Raw genomic sequence first — 13071 nt, 5'->3', positions numbered from 1 at the left:
TAACTTACGTAAGTTACGTATTATATAAGTTGCGTAAATAATGTATGATACGTAAAAATATAAGTTACGTAAATAACGTAAGTTGCACTTACGTAAATAACTTAAGTTACGTAATAGACGAATTATTGTAAATTGCGCTAATTAGGTAACTTACGTACTTTACGCAAGTAATGAATTACAAAAAAAATTTATTTTAGTTGAAAATTTTCTTTTTTAACTTTACAACAGTTATTTGTAATCAGAAATATAGCAATAGTAGTCTTTACGAAGAACTATAGTAAAATAAGAAGGCAAGGCAGCCGCGGTCACCTTATTTTACAATAGTCCTGTCGTAAAGGCTACTACAGTCTGTATCAATGATTTCCTTAGACCGCTACAAATGTGAACAGTATCCAAGATTTCCTTTTAACGTAGACTATTGTAATTATAACAAGTCTCTGCGTGAATGCCTACAGTACCCTTTCTGAACCTGTACATCTAAACTATTAATGATTCCAAAAAATAAATTTCAACACGATTAATACAGTGTTTGGATTCATTAAAGTAACTATAGTAATCGCTCCTACTAAATTCTTAATAAATTACATAGTTTTCGTAATCATTACAGAAAGTGGTCACATATCCGAGCTGTAATATACACTATTGTAATTATTACGAAAGAAATTTTCTCCGTGCAGGTGAGGTTTTTAACAACCGATTTAAAAGAAAAAGATTTTGTCGAGATAGCGAAAAAAATGGTTAATGATTATCCAAACATTTTTAAGGATTTAAAGGAAGGGGGAGGAAATTTCGGTGGAGGTTATTACGTGATTAAACAAAAAATTAAAAATAGATTCGCATACATTTCTAGAAGCAGCGGTAATAATTTTTTAAAGCAGACGAAAAGAGTTGCTATTTCAGACAAAAAAAATTGATTCTTGCGCAAGCTGGTTGTGTAAATTGGCAACCAGAGAAACACCCTGAAAACCAAACTGACGAATCCGTTAAAACTAGTCAGCAAGTACTGCAACAATATGCCCTTGAAATTCACGAAGAATATGATGACGATATCACACATCACTTAGAAACGACATACACTGCTCAGAGACTCTTTTTAAATAATTTTAAAAATTTTCCAGACATTAATAATGTTATGACAGAATGGCCGTTACTTATAATTGACAATTATTTATTTTGGCATTATAAATTATTAGTGGGACACGAAATTGCAGACGTCACGAATGGGATGATAAAACAGTACGAGAAAATTTTTACATTCAACGATTTAAAATTTCACTCAAAAACAATGATTAGATCGAATGAGAAAAAAAGTAGGGGAAAAAATACAAATAACACTGCAAATGAAGTTGATGCACCAGTTGCAACGAAAGGTACAGTTTCGCTGTTTCAATTTGAAAAAACCACAGATGAAGAAATCATGTTCCTGCAAGTTTTGGACATTGTAGCGAGCCACTTTGGAGAAAAAATCAATTTTCTCTGTGTAGAGTGTGAGGTTAGTATTGTTAATTGCGATTTTGATTTCAATATTTTCAATAATCATAGATCACAGTTATTCCCTTTTCTCAGAATTTTATGAAAAACACTCTGGAAATAACGATTTTTAAAAATTTTTACTCTTTTCACAGTTCATTTTTGTATAGTAAGTTTGAAGTCAAATTTACTAATTTTTATTGTAATTTACTCTGGATATAGAAAAATTTACAGTTTACGATTTCAAAACAAAAAAAGCGTTACAATAATTTGTTACTTAATTTGAAAATTTTCTTCTTTTAATGTGAATCCCTTCTTAAAAAAGTTAAAATTTCCTTGTTTAACCAATGTTACATGAAAAAAAAGCGATTTGATCTTTCTTCTTTTAATTAAACTTAAGAAACAGCTTACAAAAAAAATTATCTCATAATATTTAAAAATATAACTTATTTTCATTACAGACATCTGAATTGGAACAATTGGATTCTTTGGAATTGCCGGACACGCCATGTCTTTTGAGAGCTAAAGGTTTTTAATCATTAATTATATTCATAATAGTACAGGGTTGCTACGCAGCCTGGAAACCTTTTCAAAATTTCAACTATTCTTATAAATAATAAAATTTTCTTCCTCGATTCAATTATTTTCAAAACTTTTAATAAAATTCTTGTCAGAATTTCAATTATTTTTAATACAATTTTCATCAAATTTCTCAAAAAATGTAATTAATCTTACATTTTTTTTTAAATTTGTTGATAAAATTTTTTATTAAAATTAAATTTTAAGAAACATTCAATTCTTTTAAACAATATTTATTTTTATACTAAACTTATTTAAATTCTCTTAGAATGCTTTAATAAATATTGATTTAAAAATGAATTTCAAATTAAAATCTTTGAAAATTTGAACTTTTCATACTTCAGATTAAGAATTCTATAGAATTGATTTTTTCTCAATAAGTTTAATGGAATTTTTTTTAATTATTTTAAGTTTTTAATTTCTAATATATTTAATCGTAAAATGTCAGAATAATCGAAATTTCATAAAATTAAATTGTAAACAAAAGAATATGAAAATATCCAAAAAAAATTTTCTACAATTATTTTTTAAAAATTGAAGAATTTTAGTTGAAAATTCCATAAATAAATAATCGCAATGATGAAAATAATTTATGAAGAAGTTACAGTAACAAAGTAGCAATTTTTATAATAATATTCTTTCTTTTTTATTGAATTTCAAATTTTCGAATATCTTCATTTCTATAAAAAAAAATGATTAAATATTTATTTGAAAATGAAGTTATTGATGTTTTCGAATAATTTTCATTTCAAAAACCTGGAAAAGTCAGGGAATTTAAAAAGAGCAAAAGCGTAGCAACTCTGTAATATATTTTTTCATTTTAACTTCTGCTATAAAAAGTACATTTTTATGTTTGTCCTCATAAAATTCTTTATGCACATTGAAATTGTAATCAGAAGTATTTAAAAATTAAGAAAAGAGTACTGCTCAAATTCGTTAAAATTAAATAAGAAACAAAACTTTTTGAATGAACATAAAATTTTAAAACAACATTTAATATATATATTTAAAGACATTAAAAAAACAATATTTTTAACCTAATTAACTTATTCATACGTAGAGAATAATGTAAAGTTACTTTTACTATTTACAGAGTAAAACCAAAAGTACCTGCAACTTCTTAGTTTGACTCGGAGTGATCGATAGTTTACAACATCTTACATATTATTAATTTAACCGAGTGATAAAATCAGGAGTTCTATATTCTTAGTATTTTTGTCAACTTTTACTATTTTCAGAGTTAATTTTGCTACGTTCGAAATATATTTTACAAATTTTTACGAAAATGCACTTCGATTGAAGCAACTTTTACTCCAAAAATAGTACGAATTGACAAAAATTCGCAGAAGTTTTTATCAGTGTAAGTTTTACTTTGAAAATAGTATAGTTACTTTATTCGTTTTCTCCGTGATAATAATATTTAATTTTCTGTTTTAACGGACTTATATTATAAGCAAGAATTCAGGCTATTTTGTGATTTTAATTGTTATTGTAAACTAGTTTATTATGCAATTTAGAAGAAAAATCTTTTTTATAAAAAATTTTATGAATTTATTAGATTTTTGTAATGAAAAAGTTTAAATTTCTAACAACCGATGCAGCACAAAATCTTCCCAGAAGCTTCCAGTGGAATTTCTGCAATTTTCTTTTGAAAGTTTAAAGGAAGCTACCCTTAAGCTTAAATTATTCGCCTGAAAGGAAGCTTTCTTATAGGTTTCTGAGAAACTTTCCTTGTTCTTCTGGTCGAGGCTACACTTAAGGTTCCAATGGAAGTTTCCTCTAATTCGGATATTTTCAGCTTCAAGGTATCTTTCCTTTAAATTTTAAAGGAGGATTGCAAAGATTCCACTAAAAGCTTTACGGAAGCTTCCGAGAACATCTTCTGCTGGGTAGGAATTGGCGTTTTACCGAACACATAAAAATTGATTGTAAAAATGTTTGCTTGCAGATTCGAATCCAATAGAATATCGTGTCATAATTGACAAGGTTGCAGTATGGTACAATACAGACTTCGTAAAAGCGTTCCAGTATTTTTTTGCTTCTACTTATGTCTTCAACAGAATATATAATGACAATTTGGCTGCTACTTTATTATTCGTCGAAATGTACGCAAGCCCAATTAGATCTAAACACCGTAGTAAAGCTCGACATCATACGGTGGTTTTATCGAAGGTCATGGGCTTATATAATAAGTTGCGTGACGTAAATGTTCCTACATCATCATCATCATCATCATCGTCTTAAAAAGAAGAAATGAATCAAAGCTCAGGTAAAAATTTACAAAAAATTGACATTTTTTATAACTTACAAACATTTTTAAATAGAATAAATAAAATAATAAATAGAATTTAAAAATGAAAATAGCATTTCTATAATTTGTTACTTAATTTGAAATTTTTTAAACATTTGAATGCCTTTTTAAAAGTTAAGATTCCCTTTTTTTATAATATTACATGGAAAAATCAAATTGATCTTTGAAATTGTAAATAATGTTTTTTCGCAGTTAAAATTATGGTTTCAAGTATTTTCACACGGAGAAAAATGAGTTTGCTATTGTACGGATAGCTAATTTTTAGCTATGGCAGCTAACAATTAGCTGTTGTAGCAAAAAAGTTAGCTATTTTAGCTAATTATTAGCTGCGTTAGCTAACAATAATTGCTATCCATATAATAGCAATTGAGTTAGCTGTACCATAACTAATAATTAGCTAATCTAGGTAACTATTTTTCTCCGTGCATGACTTAATTAGAATTAAAATTTTTTTTATATCCACAAAATATTGAATAATTATTAATTCAGGGCTCGGATTGTGCGACTTTTTCCGACTTTTCTAAGGAAATGTGACTTTTTTCGACTTTTTTGTGAAAAAATGCGACTAATCGACTTTTTCGAGATTTTTTTAGTAAAATGCGAATAGAATTAAAATTTTTTTTTAAATTTAAAGGAAAAAGTTTGAGTCAAAAAAATGCTCTGTTACATTTATTTACAAATTTGTCGAAAACATCAATAACTTCTTGTTTAAATAAATATTTAATTATTGTCTTTCCATAGAAATTAAAATTCTTCAAAAGATTCAAATTCAAACCTTTTTGAACCTTTTGAACCTTCATGTTTTATAGTAATTAAAGATGACCGAGTATTATACTTATTATATTATATAATATATAATATATAATAATATAATATATAATATATAATATATAATATATAATATATAATATATATTAATATTATTTATATTAATAAATATATATTATTTATTATACTTACTAATAAAACATCATCAAATTTTTTGTCAAATCTAAAGAAGTGCAATTTTCAAGGGATTAAACAATATGGCTCACGTTTAATAGAAATATCTAAGAAAAAGATTAATATTTTAAAAAATAAATATGTTAGAGAAATTATAGTTGATAAAAAAAGTAGTTTTAAAAATTTAACCACTCTTAATTTTCCGGATGATGTAATACAAATCTTGAGTCTTGGTGGGAATTTTGCATTACCTTTTAAAAGGTCAAATATACCGAAAGCTGATTTTATTGCGGGGATTGAAGAAAAACCACTTAAAATTACACAAAGAGATTTGGATATCTTGAGATCAAGTTTCACATTTAACCTTACTTCTTTTATACGATCTAGTGAAACATGAGATCCAAATTTACGTTCTCTTGAGTTTAAATTTAGTAAAACTAAACAATTCTTGAAAGATAATAAAAATATTATAATAACAAAAGCTGATAAGGGTAAAACTATCGTAGCTTTATGTAAAACAGATTATATTTAAAAAATGGAACAGTTATTATCTGACAAAAATACTTATGAACCCTTACGTGCAAATCCAATTATTAACATCCAAAAAAATTTAACTTCATTATTAGATTGCTGGGTTTGAAAACAAGTTATTACAGATTCTATGGCTTTTTATTTAAAATGTTCAAATGGAGTTCCTCCTTTAATATATGGTTTACCTAAAATACATAAAGCTGACTGCCCTTTAAGACCAGTAGTGTCATTTATCGGTTCCCCCCTTTATAATATTTCTCAGTTCTATCAAAATATTTTAATTGAAGTAACACGTGGATCAGAAAATACGTTAAAGGACAGTTGGGATTTTCATAATAAAATTAACCATGTTTTTGTACCAGAGGATTATACTATAATATCCTTAGATGTAGTATCTATGTTCACTAATATTGATTGTGAAAAAGTATATTCTATCATAAAATCTAACTGGTCTCAATATCAAAAGCATACAAAGCTGTCTTGCGATGATTTTTTGAACGGTCTAAAGTTGTGTCTTGAAAACTCTTTTCTCAAATTTCAGGGAAAATTATATAAACAGAAGTTTGGTGTGCCAATGGGTAGCCCAATTTCTGCTGTAGTTTCAGAAATTTTAATGCAGCATATTGAGATGGAAATCTTTAACGAAATTGACTACCAAATCATATTTTATTATAGATATGTTGACGATTCGATATGCTGTATACCGATTGATAAGGTTCAGGATTTTTTCAGCAGATTTAATTCTAAGGATGAACATTTAAAGTTCACGCTTGAATTCCCAATTGCGAGGAAAATTAATTTTCTGGATATATCAATGGATTTTTCCGGAAAATTTATAGAAACAAACTGGTTTCGAAAGAAGACATGGTCTGGAAATTATCTTAATTTCAATTCACATCATCATATTAATGTAAAAATTGGAATAGTTTATTCTCATTGACAAGGCCATTAAATTATCTGAACCAAAATATCATACAAGTAATATTAAACTAGTATTTGATACATTAATAAAAAATAGATATCCATCGACTTTTCTTGAGAAATATATTAATAGAAGGATAGAAAACTATCAAAGTAATAAAAATAAAAATTCTATAGAAACTTCAAATCAAAACATTTTTTCGAAAACTATTTCTATGCCTTACATAGAAAATTTTTCACATTTAATTAAGAAAATATTTGATAAACATAATATTAAGATAGTTTTCAAATCATTAAATAAATTTAACACAATTCTTTTTAAATTACCTAAAGATGAAACCCCGAAATTTGAGAAAACTAACGTTGTCTACAAAATTGATTGTAAAAATTGTAATGCTACATATATTGGACAAACTGGTAGATATCTAAAAAGAAGGGTTTATGAACATAAATATCAGGAGGCAAACAAAAGTAAACTAAGTGCTCTTTGCAAACACTCTACAGTAAATAATCACAATTTTGACTTTTCATCTGATAGTGTTAAGATTCTACAAGCTGAAAGTAATTACAACAAGAGGAAAATTCTTGAAATGTTTTATATTATTAAACATAAAAATTCAATTAATCTAAAAACTGATACAGAAAATTTAAGCAGTTTATATTTGAATCTAATATTTTCGTGATATTGTGAGGTTGCATTTTTTTCGATATTTTAATTTTTTGTATTTCAAATATTTGTTTATATTAATTATTTTAATTTTCCTAATATTTTGTAAAAGAATGAGCTTTATATATAGGATTCATGGCATTCATAATGTATTTTGTATACTTTCATTATAATCTGACACTCCATTTTTATATCAACTTCGAGCAAACCATTTCTATTTAAACCTTGTTCTTTAATTTTGAATTTCACGGTCATCTATCATAAACACATGTTTTCTGTGACTGTTTTTTTATCATTTAAACATGTGCTCTGAAATAAAATAAAAATTATTTATTTATTTTTTATAAAAAACTTTTTTTGATTAAATGTCTAAACGAAAAAGGAAAAAATTAAAAAATATTAAGAATTACAAATAATGAGCACAATGTTCCATTTTTTACATTTTTAAATAAACAATATTATATGTCTTAAGCAGGTATTTATTATTTATGTGTTTTTAAAGTGTTTTTAATAAAATTATTATACATAAAACCATGAACTTTTATTAAATGCTCGTTTTTTAAATATTTTTTTGAATTTGTTGTAAAGAACTTTATCATGTTTATATGTATTGACTTCGTAAATTTTGACACTTAACCTTCAAATTTTAACGTAACATGGATAATGTATTTTTTATATGAACATTTTTTAAAGAAAAAAATTTTTTTCAAGCAATTATATTATATAAACAAAGAAATCTTATACTTCGTAAATGTTCTCCAACATGCTGTCTGTATATATGTTATATTGTAGTAAATTATCATTGTAGATCTGATGAGGATGTGGTATTCCATGTCGAAACGCGTCATCTTATTGTAAATATAAATATATAATGAAGCCATTAGGCCAAACAGAAGAATCAAAACATCTTTTATTTAAATAATTTTATGGCTTCCAAAAAATATTGAATTTTATTTTAAGTTTGTTAAAATAATTAAATTTTTGCGAAGAATTTTATTACTTTTGAAGATAATTGAATTTTTGCGAAGAATTCTATTACTTTTGAAGATAATTGAATTTCTGCGAAGAATTTTATTACTTTTAAAGATAATTGAATTTCTGCGAAGAATTTTATTATTTATAAAGATACATAATTAAAATTTTGACAAGAATTTTATTAAAATATTTGTTAAATAATTGCATTTCGGAGGAGAATTTTATTATTTATAAAAATAACACAGGCCAACAAAATTTGATTTAATTTACTTTCCAAGAATCAGACAATACTTTTCCGAAGGATTTCGACGTGCTGAATCCGAATCTGGCCTCAAAATAGACCCATCACGTCAGCTTTTCGAGATATTTTAACCTAAAAGTGCAAAAAACCTGTTTTTAGTTATATTTGATGTCATGTAACATCAAGTGATAATTTTTTATTTAAAAAGTCAATATTGCGTCTAAAAGTGCTACTCTTCCCCTTTAATATCCATTTTGAAAATTTAAAAAATCTTCATTTGTCTCTGAGTAATCGTTCATTGAATTTTTTGAGTTTGGCGAATTCTTCGAAAACTAAGTAGAAACACAAAACTTCGATAATAAAGCAGATTTTAACTACAAACATCTAAATTTTAAATAGTTCTAAGGATTTTCGATATAACTGAATACAAATTCGATATCAGATTAACAGAATTCAAAATGGCATATTTGAGGAAAATACAATCAATTTGAAATAAATCGTCTGCCATATTGTATACGCCATTTTGAATTTTGTGAATCTAATATCGAATTCGTATTCAGTTATATCGAAAATCCTCAGAACTATTTAAAATTTAGATGTTTGTAGTTAAAATCTGCTTTATTATCGAAGTTTTGTCTGTTTCTACTTAGTTTTCGAAGAATTCGCCAAACTCAAAAAATTCAATGAACGATTACTCAGAGACAAATGAAGATTTTGTAAATTTTCAAAATGGATATTAAAGGGGAAGAGTAGCACTTTTAGACGCAATATTGACTTTTTAAATGAAAAAATTATCTCTTGATGTTACATGACATCAAATATGACTAAAAACAGGTTTTTTGCACTTTTAGGTTAAAATATCTCGAAAACCTGACGTGATGGGTCTATTTTAAGGCCGAATTCGGATTCAGCACGTCGAAAACCTTCGGAAAAGTATTATCTGATTCTTGGAAAGTAAATCTTGTCGGCCTGTGTAATTGACATTTTAAAGAGAATTTTTTAAAAAATGTTAAAAATACCTAATTAAAATTTTGCTAATGAATTTTATTTAATTTTTTAAAATTTTATTCCTGATTGTGACTTTTTTTGAGTCTTAAAGACGATCCGAGCCCTGTATTATGTAACCACTAAATTTGTCAAACAATTAAACCTTATTATAAGAAAAAAAGTCTCACCATAATTCTATTCAATTAATACAATTTTTGTTAACTTTTTGTCAGTCAATCAATTTAACTATTAATTATTTAATAGATTGTTCTAGAAGCAGATCACTGCGACGAGGAAGAGGAGTTATTGTTAATATTTTTATAAATATTAATATTACAAATATATTCATCATAAGAAGAAGACTGATTAATCTATGTAAATTTGGAAAATTTATTGTTACGTTTATTATTTATATTGTTTGGAATATGTTTAATTAAAAAAATAATTAATGTTTTTAAATGTTTTAATAAATAACTTTTTGATATAATTTATAGGTATAAAAGAATTTCATTTTCTGCAATATAATTCTATTCTTCCTTTACTCTTACACAGGGTTTCGTTATACAGTTTCACGATTTACAAACTTCATACTTTTCCATCCTATTATCTACAATATTTCATGAGATTAAATTAATTAATTATCAATTTTTATCAAAAATAGTCTGGAAAAGTAATAAAACTTTAAATCAAGTGAAACAAGGTAACATAACCCTAATTTTGGTTCAATTTTATTATTCTCATATTTAATATAACCTAGATTCGTCTAATATTTTCAATATGAATTTTACTTTTTATTTAAAAAAAAATAATACATACAGTTGAAAATTACAATTGTGGTACTGAAAATTAATATGAATGCGATGAAATTTTATTTGTCAAAATGAATTTTACTTTCAAAAAATTAAAATTCATCTAGCAGCGTAATTTTCAGTTTTAGTTCGGAAATTTACCACGTGCGACGAGGGTCCTTTTATTGCCATCGTGCGACGGTGTAAATTTCACCTAAAATTTTTTACAGTGTGGTGTTAAAGTTTGGCGCTAAGGCGCGAAATACAATTTGAAAATATAGTACTAATATAAATTATTCAATCTGAGTATCAACAAGGATTGTTAGTAGAACAGAAACGTAATAAAACGTTACAAGTTTTAAAAGTGAATGAGATTACTAATAGACCCAACTTCAATGAAATCGTAGATGAAAGAATAAATGTTACAGAAAATGGATAAATAGTTCGTAGTGTTACTCCAGAGCAAATTATCAAGAATAATGAAATTAAAATTAAAAGAAATGTTAAAAAAGATAAAGTATTTAATTTTGAGGTTGAAAAAATTGAGGATATTGTTAGTTATCAAATATACAATAGAAACAAGCGATTGAGAAAAATACGCAACGAAGTAGAAGAAAGAAGATTTACAAAAAAATACCACTACTAATGATAGTAGAACGAGTGACTCCAAAGAATCATCAAATGAGAAATCGAAAAAATTGGACAAGTGCGAGTTGTACTCGCACTGCAATGGCGGGTTCCGTACACAAATATTAAAACAATATTTGCAACATTTATCGGTAATTGGTAGAATTAAAATAAACAATTAAAAAAATATATTAAAATCATTTGATAAAAAAGAATAACTAAAAAAATTAAAGTATTGTATATATCTAATATTGTAAACAATAATAAGCAGAGAAACTATAATTTTGAAAATTTTGTTCCTCTGCTTATTATTGTTTACAATATTAGATATACAATACTTTAATTTTTTTTAGTTATTTCTTCTTATCAAATGATTTTAATATATTTTTTTAATTGTTTATTTTAATTCCACTAATTACCGATAAATGTTGCAAGTATTGTTTTAATATTTGTGTACGGAACCCGCCATTGCAGTGCGAGTACAACTCGCAGTTGTCCAATTTTTTTTTATTTTTAGTTAAGAAATTAAAGTCAGAAAACAATCTCTCATTTATTCTCTTAAAATTTCACTCTTCCTTAAAATATTTAATGCCACGTGTTTAAACTAAAAAAAATTTAAAAAAAATTTTTTTTTTGAAAAAAAAAATTAAAAAAAATCTTTTTTTAAAGTTTCTTAAATAAATTTTTTGTCGTCAGACTGTAATAATACACCAGGATACAAATTTCCAGCTCATTAGGTCAAATAATGTAAAAGTTAGGGAAAACAAATTTTTTTTTTAATTTTTTAGTTTTTCCTTGACAACGCTATGGCCATCATTACATATCAAGTTCTCTATATTTTTCCTGTAATATTCGAGTAAAAATACACCAGCATGCAAAATTTCAGCTCTCCATGTCGAATAGTTTAGAAGTTAAGGGGGGGGAATGGTCACTTTTTATGCATTTTTGGCCAAAAATCTTGTTATTTCCTTGACAACGCTATGCCCATCACGTCCAATCACATTCGCTATATTTTTCCTGTAATCTACGAGTGAAAATACATATCTGGACCAAATTTGAGCTCTTTAGGTCAAATAGTTTAGCCGCTAGGGGGGGGACACGATTTGGCTACGGACAACAGAGTCTCACCAATAGGATTCCGCCGATACACCGTAGGTGTACGGAACCCTAAAAAAGAACAAAATAAAAGATATAAGTACAATGTTGATATTTGTGAGTTAAAAATTCCTGCACAAATAATAAAAAATTACGAAAAAGATGAAATTGGTTTAAATTTATTAAAAAATGCAACTAGATTAAAGTTTGTTGAAGATTATAGATGTTCATGTATAATTTATTTTTATTCAAATAGGAAAAATAACAAAATCTCAAATACAATTGTTTTCTATGGTAAGTGCACATATACGCATATACAACATTACCGATTTGAAGCGTATAATTTATCAGAGCCAATAGTGTCACCTTCTGTCAAAAGTCATGAAAAAAGCCAGACAGACATGATGAAACGAGTTCCCGAAAATACGAACAAATTCGAAGTAAGCGGAGAGAAAAATTAAAAGAATTTTTTAAATACAGAAATCCTAGAGACTTTTAATTAGAGAATAATAAAGAAATTGATATAGAATTGTGGCATGATGGACATCCACAAAAAGTTATTAGATTACCAACAGCACAAGAAATAAGTTCAGAACAAAATTTAGAGGGGCGACAAAAATTTCGTAGCTTAGGAAGCATCCATAAATAACGTTACACGATTAGGGGAGGGGGTTGTTGAAAAATGCAACTGATTGCAACAAGGGGGAGGAGGGTGATTTTGAAATGTAACTTTGCAAAATGTTTCTTAACATTATTATAAATTATTATTGTTGTGTAAATCATTATCAGAGTTAATTTTAATAAATAATAATAATATGAGAAATAAGAAAAATGACTTCATTAATCCAGAAAAATAATATAAATTTTATTTATGGGCGTATAAGTCATTTTTGCAACGTTATATTTAGGGGGGGGTGTTGGTAATTTGCAACCAAAT

The 13071-nt window shown here is 26.2% G+C and overlaps 1 protein-coding gene across 1 annotated transcript; it reads left to right on the top strand.

The window, feature by feature from the left end:
* The first annotated feature begins 370 nt into the window (after nucleotides 1-370).
* Nucleotides 371-9918, top strand: LOC122497889. Its single transcript, XM_043605274.1, has 4 exons — nucleotides 371-1492; nucleotides 1932-1998; nucleotides 3998-4318; nucleotides 9889-9918. Exons 1-3 carry the CDS (start codon nucleotides 1133-1135, stop codon nucleotides 4291-4293), a joined length of 723 nt encoding a protein of 240 aa, XP_043461209.1. The 5' UTR covers nucleotides 371-1132; the 3' UTR covers nucleotides 4294-4318; nucleotides 9889-9918.
* The last annotated feature ends 3153 nt before the right edge of the window (nucleotides 9919-13071 follow it).

The sequence above is a fragment of the Leptopilina heterotoma genome, unplaced genomic scaffold, assembly GCF_015476425.1.
Source record: "Leptopilina heterotoma isolate Lh14 unplaced genomic scaffold, ASM1547642v1 Lhet_14, whole genome shotgun sequence".
In the NCBI taxonomy this organism is placed as follows: domain Eukaryota; kingdom Metazoa; phylum Arthropoda; class Insecta; order Hymenoptera; family Figitidae; genus Leptopilina; species Leptopilina heterotoma.
This window is presented reverse-complemented; position numbering and strand designations above follow the sequence as displayed.